This window comes from Hyperolius riggenbachi, chromosome 6 (assembly GCF_040937935.1).
Source record: "Hyperolius riggenbachi isolate aHypRig1 chromosome 6, aHypRig1.pri, whole genome shotgun sequence".
Classification (NCBI taxonomy): Eukaryota; Metazoa; Chordata; class Amphibia; order Anura; family Hyperoliidae; genus Hyperolius; species Hyperolius riggenbachi.
The window spans coordinates 367763059-367784296 of NC_090651.1; the positions used below are offsets into that span (position 1 = coordinate 367763059).

Below are 21238 nucleotides of genomic sequence, written 5' to 3' on the forward strand. Positions count from 1 at the left end.
CCATGCCACACCGACGCGAAAACACAACATGACGTCAGCGCGCCGTACGTCTAGCGTGTCTCGGCTCCCTGTTGGTGATTGGTTGGCGGGAGGTGAGCGGCGGCCAGCTCGGCCAGTAGGGAGGCAGAGAGGACGTCCGGCGACCAATGAGGAGACGGCAGGGCGGGGCCAGAAGAGGAGCGGGTTTTGAGGTGAGTTGTGCCGGTGGGGAGTACCGGGGCGGCGGTGCGGCCTCTACCGGCTGTGTCTGCGGGACCGCATAGTGCAGTATGGAGTCTCACCTGCAGGGGGCAGCAGCCTGGGGAGAGACCGTAATATTCCACCCCAACAGCTCAATCTGGCCATACATCTTGCGACTGATTGACCATCCAATTCGATAATTATGGAAATTGATGAAAATCTGTCCCTCTCCCTGTACGCTTAGCTCAGGAGTCGTGGCCCCTCCCCCTGTACACTGAGCCCAGGAAACACGGCCCCTCCCCCTGTACGCTGAGCTCAGGAGTCACTCCCTCCCCCTGTACACTGAGCCCAGGAGTCACGGCCCCTCCCCCTGTACACTGAGGCCTGGAGTCACTCCCTCCCCCTGTATGCTGAGCTCAGGAGTCAGCCCCTCCCCCTGTACACTGAGCCCAGGAGTCACGGCCCCTCCCCCTGTACGCTGAGCTCAGGAGTCACGGCCCCTCCCCCTGTACACTGAGCCCAGGAGTCATGGCCCCTCCCCCTGTACGCTGAGCCCAGGAGTCACGGCCCCTCCCCCTGTACGCTGAGCTCGGGAGTCACTGCCCCTCCCCCTGTACACTGAGCTCAGGATTCACGGCCCCATCCCCTGTACGCTGAGCTCAGGGGTCACGGCCCCTCCCCCTGTACGCTGAGCCCAGGAGTCACGGCTCCTCCCCCTGTACGTTGAGCTCGGGAGTCACTGCCCCTCCCCCTGTACGCTGAGCCCAGGAGTCACGGCCCCTCCTCCTGTATGCTAAGCTCAGGATTCACGGCCCCATCCCCTGTACGCTGAGCTCAGGGGTCACGGCCCCTCCCCCTGTACGCTGAGCCCAGGAGTCACGGCTCCTCCCCCTGTACGTTGAGCTCAGGAGTCTCGGCCGATCCCCCTGTACGCTGAGCCCAGGAGTCACGGCCCCTCCCCCTGTACGCTGAGCCCAGGAGTCACGGCCCCTCCTCCTGTATGCTAAGCTCAGGAGTCGCTGCCCCTCCCCCTGTACGCTGAGCCCAGGAGTCGCGGCCGCTCCCCCTGTACGCTGAGCTCAGGAGTCACGGCCCCTCCTTCCCTGTACGCTGAGCCCAGGAGTCACGGCCCCTCCCCCTGTACACTGAGCCCAGGAGTCACGGCCCCTCCCCCTGTACGCTGAGCCCAGGAGTCACGGCCCCTCCCCCTGTATGCTGAGCCCAGGAGTCACAGCCCCTCCCTCTGTACACTGAGCCCAGGAGTCACGGCCCCTCTCCCTGTACGCTGAGCCCAGGAGTCACAGCCCCTCCCCTGCACGCTGAGCCCAGGAATCGCGGCTCCTCCCCCTGTATGCTGAGCCCAGGAGTCACAGCCCCTCCCCCTGTACACTGAGCCCAGGAGTCACAGCTCCTCCCCCTGTACGCTGAGCCCATGAGTCGCGGCTCCTCCCTCTGTACGCTGAGCCCAGGAGTCACAGCCCCTCCCCCTGCACGCTGAGCCCTGGAGTCACAGCCCCTCCCCCTGTACACTGAGCCCAGGAGTCACAGCCCCTCCCCCTGTAAGCTGAGCCCAGGAGTCACAGCTCCTCCCCCTGTACGCTGAGCCCATGAGTCGCGGCTCCTCCCTCTGTACGCTGAGCCCAGGAGTCACAGCCCCTCCCCCTGCATGCTTAGCCCAGGAGTCACAGCCCCTCCCCCTGTAAGCTGAGCCCAGGAGTCACGGCCCCTCCCCCTGTAAGCTGAGCCCAGGAGTCACGGCCCCTCCCCCTGTACGCTGAGCCCAGGAGTCACGGCCCCTCCTAATGTATGTGCATGAAATACCATTTGAAATGTATTTTGCTACAATCTGAAAATCTGCGAGTGATCACAGTAACCCTGAATGTAGAGTGCTGCAAACCCCCTAAACGCCTGGGAAATTGTCTAATGCCAGCCTAAAGCCTGGTACACATCAATTATGATTGGCTAATCTTACCACCTCCATATATTATGAGTGCTTCCTTACACAATATGTGCATTGCATTCAAAAACGGTTGGCTCTCATACTACATGGAGTTTGTAAAATTGGCTAGTTATTGCCTAATCAAAATTGGACGTGCATGCACCCTAAAGACTGGTACACGCATCCCATTTTACCACTTCCATGTAATATGAGAGCAGACTTACACAATCTGTTCATAGTATTCAAAATCTATTGCCTCTCATACTACATGGATGTGGTCAAATGAACTAGTCATTGGCCAATCAAAATTGGATGTGTGTCCCAGGCTTTAGGCCCCATTCACACTTACAAAACGCCGGCGTTTTGCAGGAGTGATTTTTCCGCGATTTCACCCAGAAAAAACACTGCGGCGAGTTTTCCGTGATCGCGTTTAGCGCTTCTATAGCACTGAAATGCGATTGCCTAAAAATGGTGCAGGCGACGTGTTTGCGTTTCGTGTTTTTGGGCGATTTGCGGCGATTAGCGCAAATCGCCCAAGTAAGAACGGGCCCATAGGGTTTTATTACACTAGCGCTTTTAAAAAGCGGCAAAACGCTCTAGTGTGAATGGGCCCTAAGAGTTACTCCTATGCAGCAGAACACATGGTGATCAGGTGATTTGCTGGTGATGCACGGTGAGTGCCCTCTAGTGGCGTGCCTGCAGAAGGCAGGCTGAGGATGTGTCGCTTGTATTTCCTGTGCAGGCTAAAGCAGGAAGGGACTACAGCAAATCAGGGCCTTCCAAGCTGATCACCTGATTTGTTATTCTCGCGCCACAAGGCAAGTGTGCTCCCCTCTCATCCACCATGCTGCTTCTGTGCTCTGTGTGTAGTCCTGATGCACTGACCTATGTTTACATGTGTTGGAATTTGTGTGCAGGGATCCCCAGTCCGGACAGGAGGGGAATATCCAATCAGAAGGGACAAGTGACATCACCCTGCAGCCACCATGTCGCTCGCCAAGGTGAAAGTAGAAAAACCAGGTGAGGACAGAACACTTTGGGCCATTTATGTTGTATTGGATTGTAAGCTCACAAGGGCATTGCTCTCTCACCCTTTTGTATCTTGGAATTTGTCAATTACTATGGGCTCAGTTCATGGAAGGATACCACAGCTGAATTCAGTTGGAAAAAGGGAGGGAGCAGGCATGTAAGGGAAGCTATTGTCATGCCCACCGCTTCTCCCTGTTCTCTTCCATCCCCCCTCATCTGCTACCTAAATGCCCCCCAGCAGCCTCTTCTGGGTCGGGCATTAGTGCGCTGAGGCGAGTCGGCTGCATTGCGTCCTACATCGCGCTGCCGGGAGCGCCCTGCGTACAACGTAGTCGAGTCGTCATGCGCAGTACGCTCGCGAGCACACAGAGTATGACATGCGCAGTACTCTCACAGGCGGGCGGTGTATGACGTGCACAGCGAGCTAGCGCCTGCGACTAATGCCCGACCCAGAAGAGACTGCCGGGGGGCATTTAGGTAGCAAAGGAGGAGAAAGGGGGGCAGCGGTGGGCATGATGACAGCTTCCCATACATGCCTGTCCCTGTTTTTGCCCCCCAGAGTTCAGCTCTGGTATCCTTTAAAGAGAACCAGAGATGAAGCACCCTCTTGTATTTTACTTTATAAATCAGTGGGAACATGACAGTAAACACCTAATCTCTTCTTTGTTTCATTGTTCTCTGTTTAATCTGACTGTTATCACCTCTGATAATAATCCCCGACTGAGCACTCAGTCTGACTTTGCTATGGAAAGATTATAATTGAGTCTGTCTTCTCTGGTGTCTTTTCAAGCCCAAGCCTGCCCCCTTGTGGCTCTGCTATAATGACTCAGCTATAATTATTCCCTGCAAAGCCAGACTGAATGCTCAGTCCGGGATTCTTAACACAGCTGATAACAGACACTTTTAGCAGTGAGGATGAATGGAGAACAGGGTAAGTGTTTTCTCTGATGTTCTTACTGATATATATGGTAAAATACACAAGGGTGCTTAGTCTCTGGTTCCCTTTATGATCAGTTTCGTAAAAATCAATAATTTGGTAAAATACAGCATTTGGTGTTTCAGATCCCCCCTCCGAATTCACACATCCGGCAATAGCTGATTGGTAAACAGTACACCAGTAAGTCTGACCAGCTGTGGCGTAGACTCGGCAGCAAGCAGTGTCCTGCTATGTGATGTTCTTCCACTTCTGGCCAGAGGTGTGATAATTGTTCGGGGGATCTGCCCAAAACATGAGCTGTTCCTCTGCAAGAGTTGCTTGTGACAGCGTACTACAGTAAAAGGCACCTCCAGCATCCCTTTAGAACTGTGTATTTTTCTGTGCATATCTAAAGGGATACAGGGAAGCCTCTATGAGTGTGTTCCACTCCTGCATCTCATGTTTTGTTCACTTTCTGATGCCCCGCCCTGCAGTACATCGGTACCAATGGAGTCAGTAGTTAGGATCGCTCCTCCTTTGGCTTTTTCTTGAGTGATCTTCTATTTTGCAATGCATCTCTTAACATGTCTCTTTCCTGCCTCTGTTAGACTTAGAGGCAGCCAGCGCCCGAAATCGCCTGGAAGCGATCCTCCAGGGTCTTCTGGAACGGAGCGAGGCAGACAGGTGAGCCCCAGTGACGGCTTATGTTCCTGGTTATCTTATTCATTTATACACACTTCTTTACCCCCTGCCTGTGATATGGCAACCCCCGGGATACCTGTAGTATGCAGCATGCTTGTCCAATAGAGCAGTAAGCCCCCCGCACCACAGCTAGACTGATGCAGGGGATGCTAATCAGTCATTCTCAGGTTTGAGCAGATTTCCGGGAAAGGTTATGTATGGGAAGGGGGTGTTCTGTTGATGAAGGGAATAATAAAACTGAATGTGTTCTCTTTTTTAGAGAGCAGCTGGAGGAGGACGGTGGGAAGACCTCTGCAGACCCCCTCTCCAAGTAAGATACAGTCCTGGATGTGCCGTCCCCATATGCTGCATGTCTGCGACAATCAGTCAATCACACTCTCACAGCAAGCTGCAACCCAAGTGGCAATAAAAAAACACCTAGGATTCAAGATTGTACATATTGCAAATAGGAAGCATATTAGCTACGAAAATGAATTACATTCAGCAACATTCTGTATTTATTAATATAATTTACGCTACGCTGAACTGCAGCACTTTACAGAGTACATAGTCATGTCACTGTCCTCAGGAGCTCACAATCTAATCCTACCATAGACAATAATCTAATTGTGGCGCTAGAAAAATTAAATCAATTGGGCTGCAAGGGTAAAAAAGGGGTTAACTCTCATCCCCCACCTTCAAGAAATATATAGAATAAAAATACCTGCGCCTCCAATAGTATAGTACCATAAATCTTTAATAAAAACCGTCTAATACAGTTAATGATAAAAATAAGTGATGGTAATAAGCTTCACGCACACACGCATCACAAATCACTTAACCATTCAGCAGGCTAACAACATTCCTTGCCAGATCTCCTAAAACGGTATCCAATTTATCTATCAATAGTGCACTATTGAGCCCATAGTCACCATAAACCTCAATTCCTTCTAATGGATCCTTTAAAATGGATTAAAAAATAGTCCAGTGATTTGTATACTTTCCAGTATTATTTCCAAATGACACTTATATACATCCGCATCAACGGACAAAATTCATAGAGCAGCACGCTTGAGAAATCACAAAAAATTCCGCATAGCGGGTATATTTCATAGAACAGCGCTCTCCTCACTGAAGCATATATTCCGTTCTCCGCAATGGTGGAAAGAGTCTTAATAGCAGCAGTGGATAATACTACACTCACGGAACTCCTGGGTTATGAAGATAGACAGAGATGGTCAAAGTCCGTATGGTCCAAACGGCGTTGAGTCCCGGCCGGTGACTCTCCAAGTGATGTTCGGCTTGTTGCCGTGTATACAAGTCACTGGACTATTTTTTAATCCATTTTAATGAATCCATTAGAAGGAATTGAGGTTTATGGTGACTTTGGCCTCAATAGTGCACTATTGATAGATAAATTGGATACCGTTTTAGGAGATCTGGCAAGGAATGTTGTTAGCCTGCTGAATGGTTAAGTGATTTGTATGCGTGTGTGCGTGAAGCTTATTACCATCACTTATTTTTATCATTAACTGTATGAGACGGTTTTTATTAAAGATTTATAGTACTATACTATTGGAGGCGCAGGTATTTTTATTCTGTACTAATCCTACCATAGTCTAATGTCCTACCATATTATTAATATGTATTTATATAGTACTGACATCTTCTGCAGCACATTACAGAGTACATAGTCATGTCACTGACTGTCCTCACAGGAGCTGACAATCTAGAGCTGTTATTCCCAACGCAGCCACATCCCTCTAGTTACACAGAAAACAAAAACACAAAATCCAGGCTAGGGCATTTAAACACTTGCAGATGTAATAGGGAGGTGCTGGAAGGGGCGTGGCAAGCAAAACAGCAAAGTCAAAATGAACTTCTGCACACTCATGCGAATCCATTCACAGCAATTATGCAGCAATCAATGCTGTCCCCACAGCTAAGTTAAAATCTGGGATCTGGCCCTGTAACATGCATAGCACAAACATGCACGCATTCAGCGCATCAAAACCTATCTAAGGAATAGGAGCACATATCCTAAAGCCCGGTTCACATTAGCATTTGTAGCCAAAAGGATCCGGTGAGCAGATCCGGTCTCCGCTTCACCGGATCCAGATGGCTTAATCCGTGGCCCGGTTCACATAGTGAAAACGGATCTGATCAATGATTGATCGGATCTGTTGTCACTCAGCAATACATACCTAATCTGCAGCAGCCGGCGGTAGAGGCTTCCTCTTCTTCCGCTGTGACTTCACAGCGCGTCATGTGACTAGTCACATGATGCTTCATGTAGTCACAATACGCGGAAGAAGACGGAAGCCTCTACCGCCAGCTGCTACAGAACATTAGGTATGTATAAACCCTCCCTCACCCACCCGCCTGGCTGCTGCACCCTCCCCTCACCCACCCGTCAATAGAATCGCGTCGGCCCATGCCCCCATCCACCGTGGAACAGTCCGTTTCTTCACTAGTGTGAAGAAACGTTCTGTTTACCATTGCCCCAATGCTGTAGTATTTTTTGTCCGGATCCGTTCCGCTGGGCAGAACGGTCTGGAAAATTAGGGCCTGCAGCATTTTTTAGATCCGTGGACCGGAACGTATCCGTACCAACGGACGCATGTGAATGGATCCATAGGTTAACATTGGATCCATTCACTTCCGTTCCGTTTGTACAGTATATGTTCCAGGTGCGTTCTGCAAAAAATGCAGATGTGAACCGGGCCTTACCGTCCTCCCTGGGACAGTGCGTTTAACTAATCCTGCAAGGGAGCTGCTAGTACCTACATATGTACCGCGCAAACACACCAGCGAGCTGTGTGTGGGCTAAGATCACTAATAGGGGAAGAGGTAGTGCTCCTATTCCATAGATAGGTATTGAAGCGCTGAATGCGTGCATGTTTGTGCTATGCATGTTACAGGGCCAGAGTTGGGACACGTACAACACTGGGCTACCTCTACGCGGTGTATGTAACTACAATCCTGGCCAAAAGTTTTGAGACTGTCAAAAATATTAGTTTTTACAAAGTTTGCTGCTAAACTGCTTTTAGATCTTTGTTTCAGTTGTTTATGTGATGTACTGAAATATGATTATAAGCACTTCATACGTTTCAAAGGGTTTTATTGACCATTACATGAAATTTATGCAAAGAGTCAGTATTTGCAGTGTTGGCCCTTCTTTTTCAAGACCTCTGCAATTCGACTAGGCAATAGGCATGCTTTCAATCAACTTCTGGGCCAAATCCTGACTGATAGCAAACCATTCTTTCATAATCGCTTCTTTAAGTTCCTCAGAATTCGTTGGTTTTTGTTTGTCCACCCGCCTCTTGAGGAATGACCGCAAGTTCTCAATGGGATTAAGATCTGGGGAGTTTCCAGGCCATGGACCTAAAATGTCAACATTTTGGTTACTGAGCCACTTAGTTATCACTTTTGCCTTATGACACGGTGCTCCATCGTGCTGGAAAATGCCTTGTTCTTCACCAAACTGTTGTTGGATTGTTAGAAGAAGTTGCTGTTGGAGGGTGTTTTGGTACCATTCTTTATTCATGTCTGTGTTTTTTGGCAAAATTGTGAGTGAGCCCACTCCCTTGGATGAGAAGCGACCCCACCCATGAATGTTCTCAGGTTGCTTTACTGTTGGCATGACACAGGACTCACCTTTTCTTCTCCTGACAAGCCTTTTTCCAGATGCCCCAAACAATCAGAAAGGGGCTTCATTGGAGAATATGACTTTGCCCCAGTCCTCAGCAGTCCATTCACCATACTTTCTGCAGAAGATCAGTCTGTCCCTGATTTTTTTGGGGGAGAGAAGTGGCTTCTTTGCTGCCCTTCTTGACACCAGACCATCTTCCAAAAGTCTTCGCCTCACTGTGCGTGCAGATGCGCTCACACCTGCCTGCTGCCATTCCTGAGCAACCTCTGCACTGGTTGCACTCCGATCCTGCAGCTGGATTCTCTTTAGGAGACGATCCTGGTGCTTGCTGGACTTTCTTGGACGCCCCGAAGCCTTCTTAACAAGAATTGAACCTCTTTCCTTAAAGTTCTTGATGATCCTATAAATTGTTGATTTAGGTGAAATCTTAGTAGCCACAATACCCTTGCCTGTGAAATCATTTTTATGCAACGCAATGATGGCTGCATGCGTTTTTTTGCTGGTCACCATGGTTAACCATGGAAGATCAATGATTTTAAGCATCACCCTCCTTTTAACGTCAAGTCTGCCATTCTAACCCAATCAGCCTGACCTAATGATCTCCAGCCTTGTGCTCGTCAACATTCTCACCTGAGTTAACAAGACAATTACTGAAATGATCTCAGCAGGTCCTTTAGTGACAGCAATGAAATGCAGTGGGAAGGTTTTTTGGGGATTCAGTTAATTTTCATGGCAAAGAAGGACTATGCAATTCATCTGATCACTCTTCATAACATTCTGGAGTATATACAAATTGCTATTATAAAAACTTAAAGAGAGTCTGAAGCGAGAATTAATCTCGCTTCAGACCTCATATATAGCAGGGGCATGTGTGCCCCTGCTAAAACGCCGCTATCCCGCGGCTTAACGGGGGTCCCTGTCCCCCCAAATCCCCTCCGTAATGCGGGGGAGCGCTTCCGCATTGGGGCAGGGCTAACCGCCGCAGCCCTACCCCACGCGCGTCTGTCAGCGCGTATCTCCGCCTCTCCTCCGCCCCTCTTAGTCTTCCTTCACTGAGAGGGGCGGGGGAGAGGCGGCGATGCGCGTCTGATAGACGCGCTGGGAGGCAGGGCTGCAGCCGTTAGCCCTGCCTCCAGGAAGGGAAATTTACCGACCAAGTCTGCGACCAAGGTTTGCGGGGGGTGGGTTGGGGGTGAAGGGACCCCCGTTAAGCCACGGGATAGCTGCGATTTAGCAGGGGCACACATGCCCCTGCTATATATGAGAGCTGAAGCGAGATTTAGTCTCTCTTCAGTGTCTCTTTAAGCACCAACTTTTCTAATTTCCAATATTGTTGACAGTCTCAAAACTTTTGGCTAGGACTGTACGCAAGAGACTTTATTCTTGTAACGAATATCCCAGCTTTTAACTTAGCTGTAGGGACAGCATTGATTACTGCAAGATTGTTGTGAATGGTTTCACATGAAGACAAAAGACAAACACTTATATAGCGCTTTTCTCCTGGCGGACTCAAAGCGCCAGAGCTGCAGCCACTAGGACGCGCTCTATAGGCAGTAGCATTGTTAGGGAGACTTGCCTAAGGTTTCCTACTGAATAGGTGCTGGCTTACTGAACAGGCAGAGCCGAGATTCGAACCCTGGTCTCCTGCGTCAGAGGCAGAGCCCTTAACCATTACACCATCCAGCCACCATGAACATTTGCATGAGTGTGCAGAAGTTCATTTTGACTCTAGTTACACAGAGACACACACCTACCTTATACTTGCATATTATGCATACAGACACATTTTATTTATATGTCGCTGTACAGAATACTAAGCAAATAGTGGGGAGCATAGCTGCATTAGATGTACAATCAGGACATCCAGCAATACAAGTAAATACATAGTTGATTTCATTTGAATGGACAGCGCTTAAAGAGAACCCGAGGTGGGTTTGAAGAATATTATCTGCATACAGAGGCTGGATCTGCCTATACAGCCCAGCCTCTGTTGCTATCCCAAACCCCCCTACGGTCCCCCTGCACTCTGAAATCCCTCATAAATCACAGCCACGCTACTGACAAACAGCTTGTCAGAGCTGGCTGTGTTTATCTCTATAGTGTCAGTCTGCTGCTCTCCCCGCCTCCTGCAGAACTCCAGTCCCCGCCTGCATCCCTCCCCTCCCTGCTGATTGGAGGGAAGGGACGGGGGCAGGGACCGGAGCTATGCATGAGGCGGGGGAGCAGCTGAGACTGACACTACAGATGTAAACACAGCCTCACAGCATGGCTGTGATTTATGAGGGATTGCAGAGTGCAGGGGGACCTTAGTGGGGTTTGGGATAGCAACAGAGGCTGGGCTGTATAGGCAGATCCAGCCTCTGTATGCAGATAACATTCTTTAAACACACCTCGGGTTCTCTTTAAAGAGAACCTGTACTGAGTAAAAATATTTAAAATAAACACATGAGGTAACTTCAAATGAACATTGCATAGTTACCTTGCCAACAGTTCCTCTCAGAAACTCACCATTTTCTTCTGACAATAATCCCTTCCAGTTCTGACAACATTTTGTCAGATCTGAAATATATCAGTTGCTGTCAGTTATATATCAGTTGATGTCAGTTATAGCTGAGAGGAAAACTGATGTACCAGATAATGTCCATGTTTCCTATGGCTTAAGTGGGCGATGTTACAGTTTAACTGTGTGCTGACCAGGAAGCTGTTATGGGGTAATGCCCATTTTCAAAATGGAGGATGGAAAATTCCCTTGATCACAGTGAACAAACAGGACGCTGGAGAGGAGAAAGACACTGAGGAGTAGACTACACATGAGGTAAGTATGACTTGTGTATGCTTATTTTGACTTTTAATTTTCAGTTCAGGTTTTCTTTAAGTAACGTGGCCACTGGCCCTGACAGTAGAAGATAATGGGGTGGAGACACTAGGGGAGGTGACACAGGTGAGCGGATGAGGCAGTGAGCATGTATGGATAGTGTTATTAGATTCATCAGAGTTATGACTTGTTCACCTCATTAGTGAAACCCAATCATTTCCCCACATGCTATAGAGAATGGGAAGTCTTCCTGAGATTCTTGTGTGTGATGTGAAGTAACTTCCTCTATCATCAGCTGCTCTTTCCTGTCATAACCAGAATCAGTGTGTGGGTGTCAGTTATGTCCTAACTATGTTCCTGTTTTCTGTCTTCAGAGACTTGTCGCCATCTGCTGCTGGAAAAAGGTACGACTTGCTTTCCCCTCTTCAAGCCGACCTCCCTGCTCATCATACTCTTTCATGTAATCAGGGCCGCCGATAAAGCATCACAGGAGATAGAAGTGTATGGGGCCTGAGGGATTCTGGGGCCCTGCCAGGGGGGTCCTACCATGAAGAGCATATCAGGGCACTTTATAGAAGCTTGACTAGAGCTGCAAGTTCTTAGGGGGATGCTTACTAGTATAATATAGATTCTGAATGTCATTCAATAGTTGCGCCAGCTTGCTGTTTGTCACACAGACCTCCTGACCCCACCCCCCTCCCCTGTAGTGAGTCCATCTTCTCATCATTATTCACGCCAGTCTCCGCCTCAGGAGGGGGGGGGGGGATATACAGTATTAATTGTGAAAAAGTAGGCAGTTAAAATCTGACATCCTGAACAGCAGTTGCAAAGTCTAACTGCCAAAATAGTGTGCAAGTGATTAGGGAGGCTGGCTGGTACCTTATTGTTTTGCCAGTTAAACTGCTGTTCAGGAAATGCTGTTCAAAATAAAGAGAACACTGAGAATCCTCCATGAGGAGATGGACTGGCCCAAAACCTGTCGGTTCTGTCAGATTTTAACTGCCTACTTTTTTCGCGATAGAGGTCCTTTAAGACATTGCAAAGTGAGAGATATAAAAGATAGATCAAGAACTCACTGATATTCGCCATGTGCAGAGACTCTCGAGTACATTGTTCTCTTCCTATGACCTCTCCGCCAGAGGGCGCTCTGCTGTGCATCTTGCAGCCATCCTTCCGCATAGAAGCTGAGTGATGTGTCGTTCCAGCACTTCACCCCTAAACTATCATCAGAGAGATCCTGATCCTTCACAGGGACAATCATGTGTGTGTACACAACACTATCCAACTGGCTGACTCGCTGTATCTGAATGAGTCTGGCAATAAGCAGAGAAATGAGTTATTTGTGTTACAGCTTCAAGAACAATATTGTTATCTAGCCTAGAGTTAGCCTCAGAGTGGCTGCTTGCAATTGTATACAGCAGGGGGCGTGGATAAACCTTCTCCATCTCTTATTCTCAGGCCTTCAGCGCGTCTCTCTCACCACCGGAGAAAGAAGAGGAAAGAGGAGGATGGCATCAATGACCCAGGACTCCCTAAATCAAGTATGAGCCTCACTCATGTCACGGACAGTGCTAGGAGGGGGGTGTTCTGTCACAGAAAGAGGCGGGGCTGTGTGCAGCAGAACACATGGGGAAGCATGTGATCAGTTTGATCATGTGACAGATATGTGAGGCTGTAATTTTCTGGCCACTAGAGAAGGTTAATGAGATTCTAATAATTCCAGACTGATGCAGATTTTAAGACAGTCTTATGGAAATGTATTCGTCTTGGGAATAGACTTGTCACATGTAGAAGCTGCTGCATTTTGATTGGTCCATTTCCAATTTGGAGTTTATAGACCTCTCATTGACCATCCATACTGGTCACAGCCCCGTGGTAGGTTGGGTTCACACTACAGGCCGGATGCACAATGGTGTGTTCAGCGTATGCTGAGTGGATACTCCTTGCCGTCGCAACGTCTGGTGAGTATATTCACCATTGTGCATCCTACCCACTGCTGTCATCGTCCGCCGCCGTTCGGTACTACCGCATGCACTGATGCTGGGCTCGGGGACAAGCTCCAGTAAGCTCAGAACCCCGGCAGAAACATAGAGTTACCATTGGATAGATCACATGGAATCCTGCCTAGCAACAGGGAGGATGCATATTAATCCACCACTTAGTGCACTAATGAAAATCCTCCCTGGTGCTAGAGAGGATTCCCTTTAAGTCTTTTGCACACCAATGACAGCCCTACGGTTCTGCCGGCACCCCGATACCAACGCCTGTCCGCGAGCCCAGCAGAGTCTGCAGCATGTAGGACCCGAATGGCAGCTGAAGACGCAGAAGACAAGTTAATAGATCTAGAATGGGGGAGAAAAGCAGCCCAGTGGAAACGGAAGATAGCTTATGTCAATGGTTCCTGTTATTATAACAGCCTCAGGTTCATCTAAAAGACAAAAGGAGACCAGGAGCCCAATGGGGCAGAATCATGTAAGATTCAGGAAAGCAGATATCTAAGGATGTATATACTCACAAAGGTGAGTTGCAAATTCTTTCAACCAGAGCAGGCGAGAAATTAACCGACCTCGCTCGGTTTCCCAGTTCTGTGATAGGAACTGGGTGGTGGCACTCTGGAAGTTCTTTAGGACAACTAAAAAACTATCTCTAAAAGTGGTATGACAAGACACTTAAAACGGGTGAAGGCGCCCAATGCATAAAAGATAGGCTAATAAGCTATTACTCTTATAAATAGAGAGGGAATCTTACCTTTCTTGAAGAATTTGGACCAGTTTATTGAAAAAAAGGTCTTTTATTCAAGCACATAAAATTGACAACGCATTTCGTGGGTACTTGCCTGTTTCTTCAGGTCAGTGAAAAAAACAAGTGCCTTAACTGCTATGGCTGTGTAGCAAGCATGAGCTCCTCTCTGTTGATCATAGAGGAGCTCATGAGAGGCTTCCCTCTCTGTTTATAAGATGAATAGCTTATTAGCCTGTGTTTTATGCATTGGGCACCTCCACCCCTGTTTTAAGAGTCACTGGAAACCGACACTGTCCATTCCTATAGACTTGCACTGATTCCGTGAGAATCTGTAGTGTATGCGGGCTTTGGAAAAATCGTGTCAGTCGGGAACGTGCGTCCTGCTCTGTTCCAATGATAATATATGTAAATGTATCTTAGAGGTACAGACTAACCAGCAAGATCATGGTGACCCAGAACTCATTGGAGTGTGTAAGGGACTGCAATGGTCCTAAAAGCCCCTTTACTAAGATGTTAACATCTTAGTAAGGGGGCTTTTAGGACCATTGTAGTCCCTTACACACTCTAATGAGTTCTGGGTCACCATGAGCTTTCTGGTTAGTCTGTGCCTCTCGGTGTTACAAGCCCTACTGCATAGGGCCAAATTAATCCATGCCATGCACTGATGAGGATCAAACAATCTGAAACAGTCTGTATGCATGTTGGATCATTATGGCTCTGTACAAATTAACAAGCTGACACATCATTGCATTCCAGCGGTTCTGGAGGTGTGTTTAGCTTCTAAGGGTAACAATGGTTAATTTGCATATATTCAGCAGTGATGCACTGGGAGACATCTCAGGCTCACTCCAACCTGAATTATCGCAAATTCTTTCTGTTTTAGGAAAGCAAACTTTTGTTTTTCTTGAATGTATCTTAGAATTAACATAGGCTCTGTTTACGCTTCCTCCCTGGTGGATCACAGCGTAGGGGGAGATTTACTGGAGCGCACCCAATCAAGCCCTTGCGATCACGATGTTCCAGCATGCCCAATTCATCCTTCTGACCAATTCAGGACAGAAATAGATGCAAATGATGAATTAGGTGGCCATGTTGTGGCATTGATACCTGCCAGATTCGATAATTATGATCGATTTGGCCGGATATCGAGTAATGTATGGGCACCCTAACTTGCCTTTCATACAACCAGTCCTGTTCCAGCATTCTGCCTTTAGGCACCATGTCACACAGAGCAGGCAACGTTCCTCACTGACCGTTTCCCTTCCTCTTTTCCTCCAATCAGACACGTTTGTCATCCGCCTGTTTGATCGCAGCGTGGACTTGGCGCAGTTTTCAGAAGAAACTCCCCTCTACCCGGTGTGCCGAGCCTGGCTCCGCAACGCCCCCGGAGCCAAAGTCCCCGAGCGCCCTGCCACGCCCACCCCGTCCGAGGAGGTAAGTCAGTCATGTGACCTCCAGTGTGTGTGTTGTCGGGGAACGTCAGTGTGCTCTGGGTGTGGGAAACAAGTCTGGACATCAGACCGAGAGGAGAATAAGGGCTGCTAGCACCACTTGTGCTGGTCTATTACGTTACAGGACTGTAAATAGTGAAAGGGGTTACAGCAAACCTGAAGTGACAATAAACGTAAGATTTAATGAAAACCTGTACTAAGAAAAACAGCCCCTGGGGGGTACTCACCTCGGGAGGGGGAAGCCTCCGGATCCTATCGAGGCTTCCCCCATCCTCCTGCGTCCCACGGTGGTCTCGCTGTGCCCCTCCGAACGTCGGCGATGTAAATATTTACCTACCCGGCTCCTGCGCAGGCGCTGTGGCGGCTCTCGGCTCCGAAGTAGGCGGAAATAGCCAATTGCCGTTGGGTCTGCTCTACTGCGCAGGTGCAAGTCTCCGGGCGCCTGCGCAGTAGAGCGGACCCGACTGAGATCGGGTATTTCCGTGTACTTTTCAGCCGAAAGCCGAAACAGCGCCCCCGCTGGAGCCTGGAAAGGTAAATATTGAACAGGCTGACGGATATGTGGGGCCGCTGTTCGGAGGGCTGCAGCGAGACCCCCGAGGGACGGAGGACGGCGTGGGAAGCCTCATTAGGATCCGGAAGCTTCCCCCTCCCGAGGCGAGTACCCCCCAGGGGAATTTTTCCTTGTTACGGTGTCTCTTTAAAGGGAACCAGAGATGCCAGAAAAAAGATTTTATACATACCTGGGGCTTCCTCCAGCCCCATACGCACAGATCGCTCCCACGCCGCCGTCCTCCGCTTCCTGTATCAGCCGGTTCCGGGTCACGTAGTTGCACGCGGCCAATTGTTCGCATCACAGGGGCTCCCGGCATACCCTTACACGTGTAGCTGCATACTGCGCAGCCGCACGTGTAAGGATATGGAGGGATCCCCTGATCATGCGGACAATTGGCCGCATCCGCCGGAAGTGACGGGACCCGGTACCGGCAATACAGGAAGCGGAGGGCGGCGGCGTGGGAGTGATCCAGGCTTATGGGGCTGGAGGAAGCCCCAGGTATGTATGAAATCTTTTTTCTTTTTCTATGTCCGGCGTCTCTGGTTCCCTTTAATGATTGGTATGTGTAGTTCAGCTAAGAAATAGAACATTAGCAGCACAGATATGAGTCTCATATTGTTTCCAGTACAGGAAGAATTTTTTGCATAGATAACAACTTCAGTTATGTATTCAAAAGAGCTTCTCTGAGCTATTCCACCCACTGTGTTGAATACAGTCCTGTTTTCTGAAGTACTTAAATAATAAAGAAACAGTGATGACTGGTACACATCATGTAATTTCCCATCAGATAGACAGGTTGAATCGATTATTTCCGACTGGTCTGATCTCATTTATAGAACAGATTGGAAAATCGATCAAGAAAACGATCGGAAATCGATTTGACGGGAAATTGCCTGGTGTATACCAGGCATGAACGACAGCTATAGATAAGGTTTTACTGCTGGAAAGTTCAAAGGGTCATTAGCTCTGCTCTGTTTTATACAGGTAGTCCCCGACTTACGAACGACCCGCCGATACGAATGGCATGGATTCAATGTTTCCAGGGAAAAAAAATTCAAATTGGACTTGTAGTTTTTGAGAAAATCGATTTTAAAAAATTCTAAGAAAAATAGCTTTTAAACCTGTATAAGCAGGCACAGAGGGGACAGAGATAGCACATTGTTCTGACTTAAGAACAGATTCAGGTTAAGAAAGAACCTACAATCCCTATCTCGTTCATTAACCGGGGACTAAAAGACAGAATGTGGTTTGTAAGCTGCAAATATCTCAGAATGATGCAATGTTCTAAATAAAGCTATATAACTATAAATAAAAATAAGAGACTTTTTTCTTTGCTACTAATGTTCTATTCATTATCTGTATTACACATACAATTCATTATGCAACCTGCAGGGCCTGGGAGGGGGCGGGGACTGGGGACCCGGGCAGGCAGTGCACACAGATTTCATGCAGAAATCTATTGAAAATCTGTGTAGTGTGTGGAGGGATTGGATCAGATAGATCCATGTATGATAAGAAAATATTCTCAGAGGCATCTACAGTATATACTTGAATACAAGTTGACCTCGTGTATAAGTCGACTCCAATATTAAACCCTCTTAAGCTGGAATTTTTTATTGACTCAAGTATAAGTCTACCCAGCAAAGTTAATGGCTGCACTTGGGGCCCAGGAGGGGTTAATTGCATACAGTATTGCAGCCATTGACCCCTCCTGTCCCTTATGTGCAGCCAATACCTCCTCCAGGCCCCCAAGTGCAATAATTATTTACTTCCCTTCCTGCAGCCCAGTATTTCCCCCTGGCCCTTTCATTGTTAATTGTGGCCAGGACTTTCACACCTGTGTTTTCTTGGCATTCCCTTTATCAAGAAAGTGTCACTTACCACTGGATACATTGCTGCAAATGGGAATGTCTCTATTAGTACACACATTACTCAGTGTGCTCAGTGTTGCCTGTGACTCGTGTATAAGTCGACCTCTATACTTTTATGAAGTGAATCAGACCTACATTTCTAGACTTATACTTGAGTATATATAATAGATCAGTGTATGGACACCTTCAGTGTTATCGGTTTAATGCAAATTAAATATTGATAAGCATACTTTTTTAGAAGGGTGAATGCAACATTTATGTATGTGGTAAAGATGAGCAGAATACTCGTTACAATGATAAATGGTTATTTCACGTTTTGCTCATGAGAAGCTTAGGACTTGCGTGTAATTCCTCTTCCTGTCACCAGGGGGACGTGGTGAACGGAAGCTCACAGAACATCTACCAGTTACCTCCTCCGCTGCCAGGTCATGTGACAGAGAAAGGAGTGCCAATCAACCTGAGGGTACCGCCCCCCCTTCCTATGGAAGAGGATCCCCTCAACATCAACACAGTAAGAGCCCCAGCAGCATTTTTTAATAATAATAATAATATTAAAAAAAATTTATAATGATTAACCCTTTGTTCCTCCTCAGCCATCGGAGCAGGTCCCCAGCATGACCACCCTCATCTGCCGCAACATGGAGCGATGGAAGAAGGTCCGGCAGAGGTGAGCGATGACAAAGACCTGTATAGGGATGGGTGTGAAGGAGCCCCAGTATTGTAGTCTAGCCTAGCAAGGAGTGTAGAGGTACTAAAAAGGAAGGGAAGGAAGGAATGTTCTAGTGCATTCTGGGAGTTCAACCTGTTAATAGCCACAAATGAGTTATCTCGCTTTTGTCTTCAGCAAAACTCCTTGTGCTGTAAATTCTTGGAATGCTTTGATCTCTCTCTCCATGCAGAAAACATAGAAACTGAAAGCAGAAGTCCTCTTTTATCGTCTCACACTGCCCTCTAGTGACAAGTGGCCATAAATACACATTACAACAGTACTAATTAGAAGCTAGGAAATCTAACAAAGAAGAAATAAAAAAAAACATTGTGCTAAAGTAAATTGGCCTGTAGCACTATCTTGGTTGACAATCTAGCATGTGTACAGATGTATCACAAGGTCGCTTACAGATCCGGCACACCAGATTGCTAAGCAATGCCGACTAATGGACACATTGTTCTTGTACTTGCTCTGCGTGCCAGAAGCTGCCCAGTCATGCCTCCTCCCCGTCTATAGAAGCAGTATCCACTGCTTAGCTATACCCACACTTCTGTATCGTGCCCATTGCCCGCATTGTCACCCCAAACAGCATGCACAATCCATGAGGGTGCACTGATTGAACGTAGTGGCGGAGCTAGAGATCAGATGTAAGCAATGCCACCTGTCCCTACCCCATGGATATGAGTTTATTGGGCAATTTACAATCTATGCAATCTACACTGCACATAGTTCATTGGCACTGAGACAATCAGAGGTTGTAGAAACACAAGAAAGTTAAGGGTAAATAGATTAAGTAATACCTGGGCCCCCTGTGCTCCAGGGCCCTATAGCACCTGCTATGGCTATTGCTACGCCAGTGTATGCACCATTATTAGTCTATGAGAGAGAGGATCACCAGAACTAGGCAGCAATGACCATTTTTGCTCTAAATAGGAAGGATGGGGGGGCAGATGCCTAGAAGGGGAGGAGACTGAACACCCACTGCCTACAGAGACAGGCAGCAGGGAGTGGTGAGCAATGCAGAGCATGGCTGGACTAGTCAGCACTGGCCCAGCAAGGTATTCTTATAACTGAAGGTGTATGTGTGCTTTAAATGCAACCGAGCACCACTGCAAAACATTTTTATAGAATGAACCGTTGGGGGCGGGGTTTGGGAGGAGCCTCGTTACTTTCCTAGGGGTTGCTGCTCCTCCGGCGGCCATGTGCGCCATCTTCTCCACCGGCTGCAGCAGCAGCAGCTTGTATGTTCCCAGCAGTGTTGTGCATGAGCCGCAATGCATGCCAGGAGATGTAGTCCGTGACTGCGAGTGCAGAGCTGTACTCGCAAACATGAACTACATCTCCCAACATGCATTGCAGCTTATGCACAACACTGCTGGGAACATACAAGCTGCTGCGAAATCCGAAGAGAAGATGGCGTATCCCAAACACACGGGGGCACCAGAGGAGTAGCACCTTGTAGGAAAGTAACTATGCTCCCACTCAACCCCCCCTCCCCGAACGGCATACTTTATTAAAAACCTCCCTTTTAAAGTTCATTCTAAAAAAATAATAGTGGTTGTGCTCGGTTCCTTTTAAGGCTCGGTTTACACTGCAGCACAGCCGGCCGCAACCAATACCACAGATTTGCTGTACCACTCCAGAATCCGTTACATGGGCCTGATGTGACCCACCCTGAGAAAAATCATCCCCAGCTCCAGAGGGCGTGGTGTGAACCGAGCCTTAGCAGCACTGCTAGTGTGACAGGTCCTCTTTACACCCTGTATGTTTTGTTTGATAGGTGGAAAGACGCCTCCTACCAGAACCAGCAGCGCTACAGCCAGAGCATGAAGATCCTGAAAGAGATGTATGAGCGTCAGTGATCCCGCCCCCACAACACCAGCCAATCGCCTCGCAGTAATGAGTGCCATTATTGTATTTATTGCCATGTTTTTATGTCATTTTAAACAACAGTGTGGACAAGCGCCATCTGCAATAATTATGAATAAAATATGCGAAGAGGAATGTGCTAATTGGGCAATTTGGGCATAGGAAAACAAAGAAAAAACACCCAATATATGCAGCACCAGACCACTCAATAGTATTTCCAAAATAGTAGAAAATCTTTATTGATAAATAGTAAACAAATAAAAAAAATGTGACAACAGCGGTGTACATGAAGATAATTCAATAATCCAGATATTTCAATACCTCACAAAACCTCAATATGATGCCAAGTGGTAATACAACGACACTATGAAAATATCTATACAATAAGTCACACAAGCACAAATCTTATGTCATAAAAGTATTAGTATTAACCACTTCAGGATTCTCGGTGCGTATATGTACGCCCCTGAATCCTGAAGTGTATTCCAGCGGCCGTTCCATGTCAGCTCACGGAGGGTGTCTCCGTGAACACCCTGCGAGCCGATCGGCGGCTCGCAGGGTAAATGTAAACACACGGGGAAGATCTTCCCCGGTGTTTACATGTATACGGCGCTGCTGCGCAGCAGCGCCGTAGAGGAGATCGGCGATCCCCGGCCTCTGATTGGCCGGGGATCGCCGGCATCTGATAGGCTAAAGCCTATCCCATCAGGCGCAGGACGGAAATCCGTCCTGCGCCGCTCACAGGGGGAGGGAGAGGGAGGGAAGGAGGCCAGGAAGCGCTGCGGAAGGGGGCTTTGAAGAGCCCCCCCCCCGCAAGCGCAAGCA

At 48.1% G+C, this 21238-nt stretch overlaps 1 protein-coding gene across 4 annotated transcripts; it reads left to right on the forward strand.

Annotated features, from left to right (window-relative positions):
• The first annotated feature begins 82 nt into the window (after positions 1–82).
• On the forward strand, positions 83–20609 carry LIN37 (lin-37 DREAM MuvB core complex component). 4 transcript variants are annotated; one of them, XM_068241863.1, is made up of 10 exons: positions 83–191; positions 3037–3139; positions 4673–4748; positions 5026–5076; positions 11590–11619; positions 12674–12756; positions 15240–15391; positions 18203–18346; positions 18429–18502; positions 20325–20609. In XM_068241863.1, the coding sequence occupies exons 2-10, from the start codon at positions 3106–3108 to the stop codon at positions 20404–20406; spliced, it is 726 nt and encodes a 241-aa protein (XP_068097964.1). In that variant the 5' UTR covers positions 83–191; positions 3037–3105; the 3' UTR covers positions 20407–20609. The 4 variants fall into 4 exon arrangements, with proteins under 4 accessions (XP_068097964.1, XP_068097968.1, XP_068097967.1 ...); XM_068241867.1 differs by lacking the exon at positions 83–191 and adding an exon at positions 216–311; XM_068241866.1 differs by lacking the exon at positions 83–191 and adding an exon at positions 1831–1984.
• The last annotated feature ends 629 nt before the right edge of the window (positions 20610–21238 follow it).

Excerpts from the sequence above, each read along its gene's own strand:
- LIN37 (XM_068241863.1), top strand. The coding sequence starts at position 3,106 with ATGTCGCTCGCCAAGGTGAAAGTAGAAAAACCAG. Across the intron at positions 5,077-11,589 it reads TCTGCAGACCCCCTCTCCAA|AGACTTGTCGCCATCTGCTG; the intron begins GTAAGATACAGT and ends TTCTGTCTTCAG. Across the intron at positions 12,757-15,239 it reads CCCAGGACTCCCTAAATCAA|ACACGTTTGTCATCCGCCTG; the intron begins GTATGAGCCTCA and ends TCCTCCAATCAG.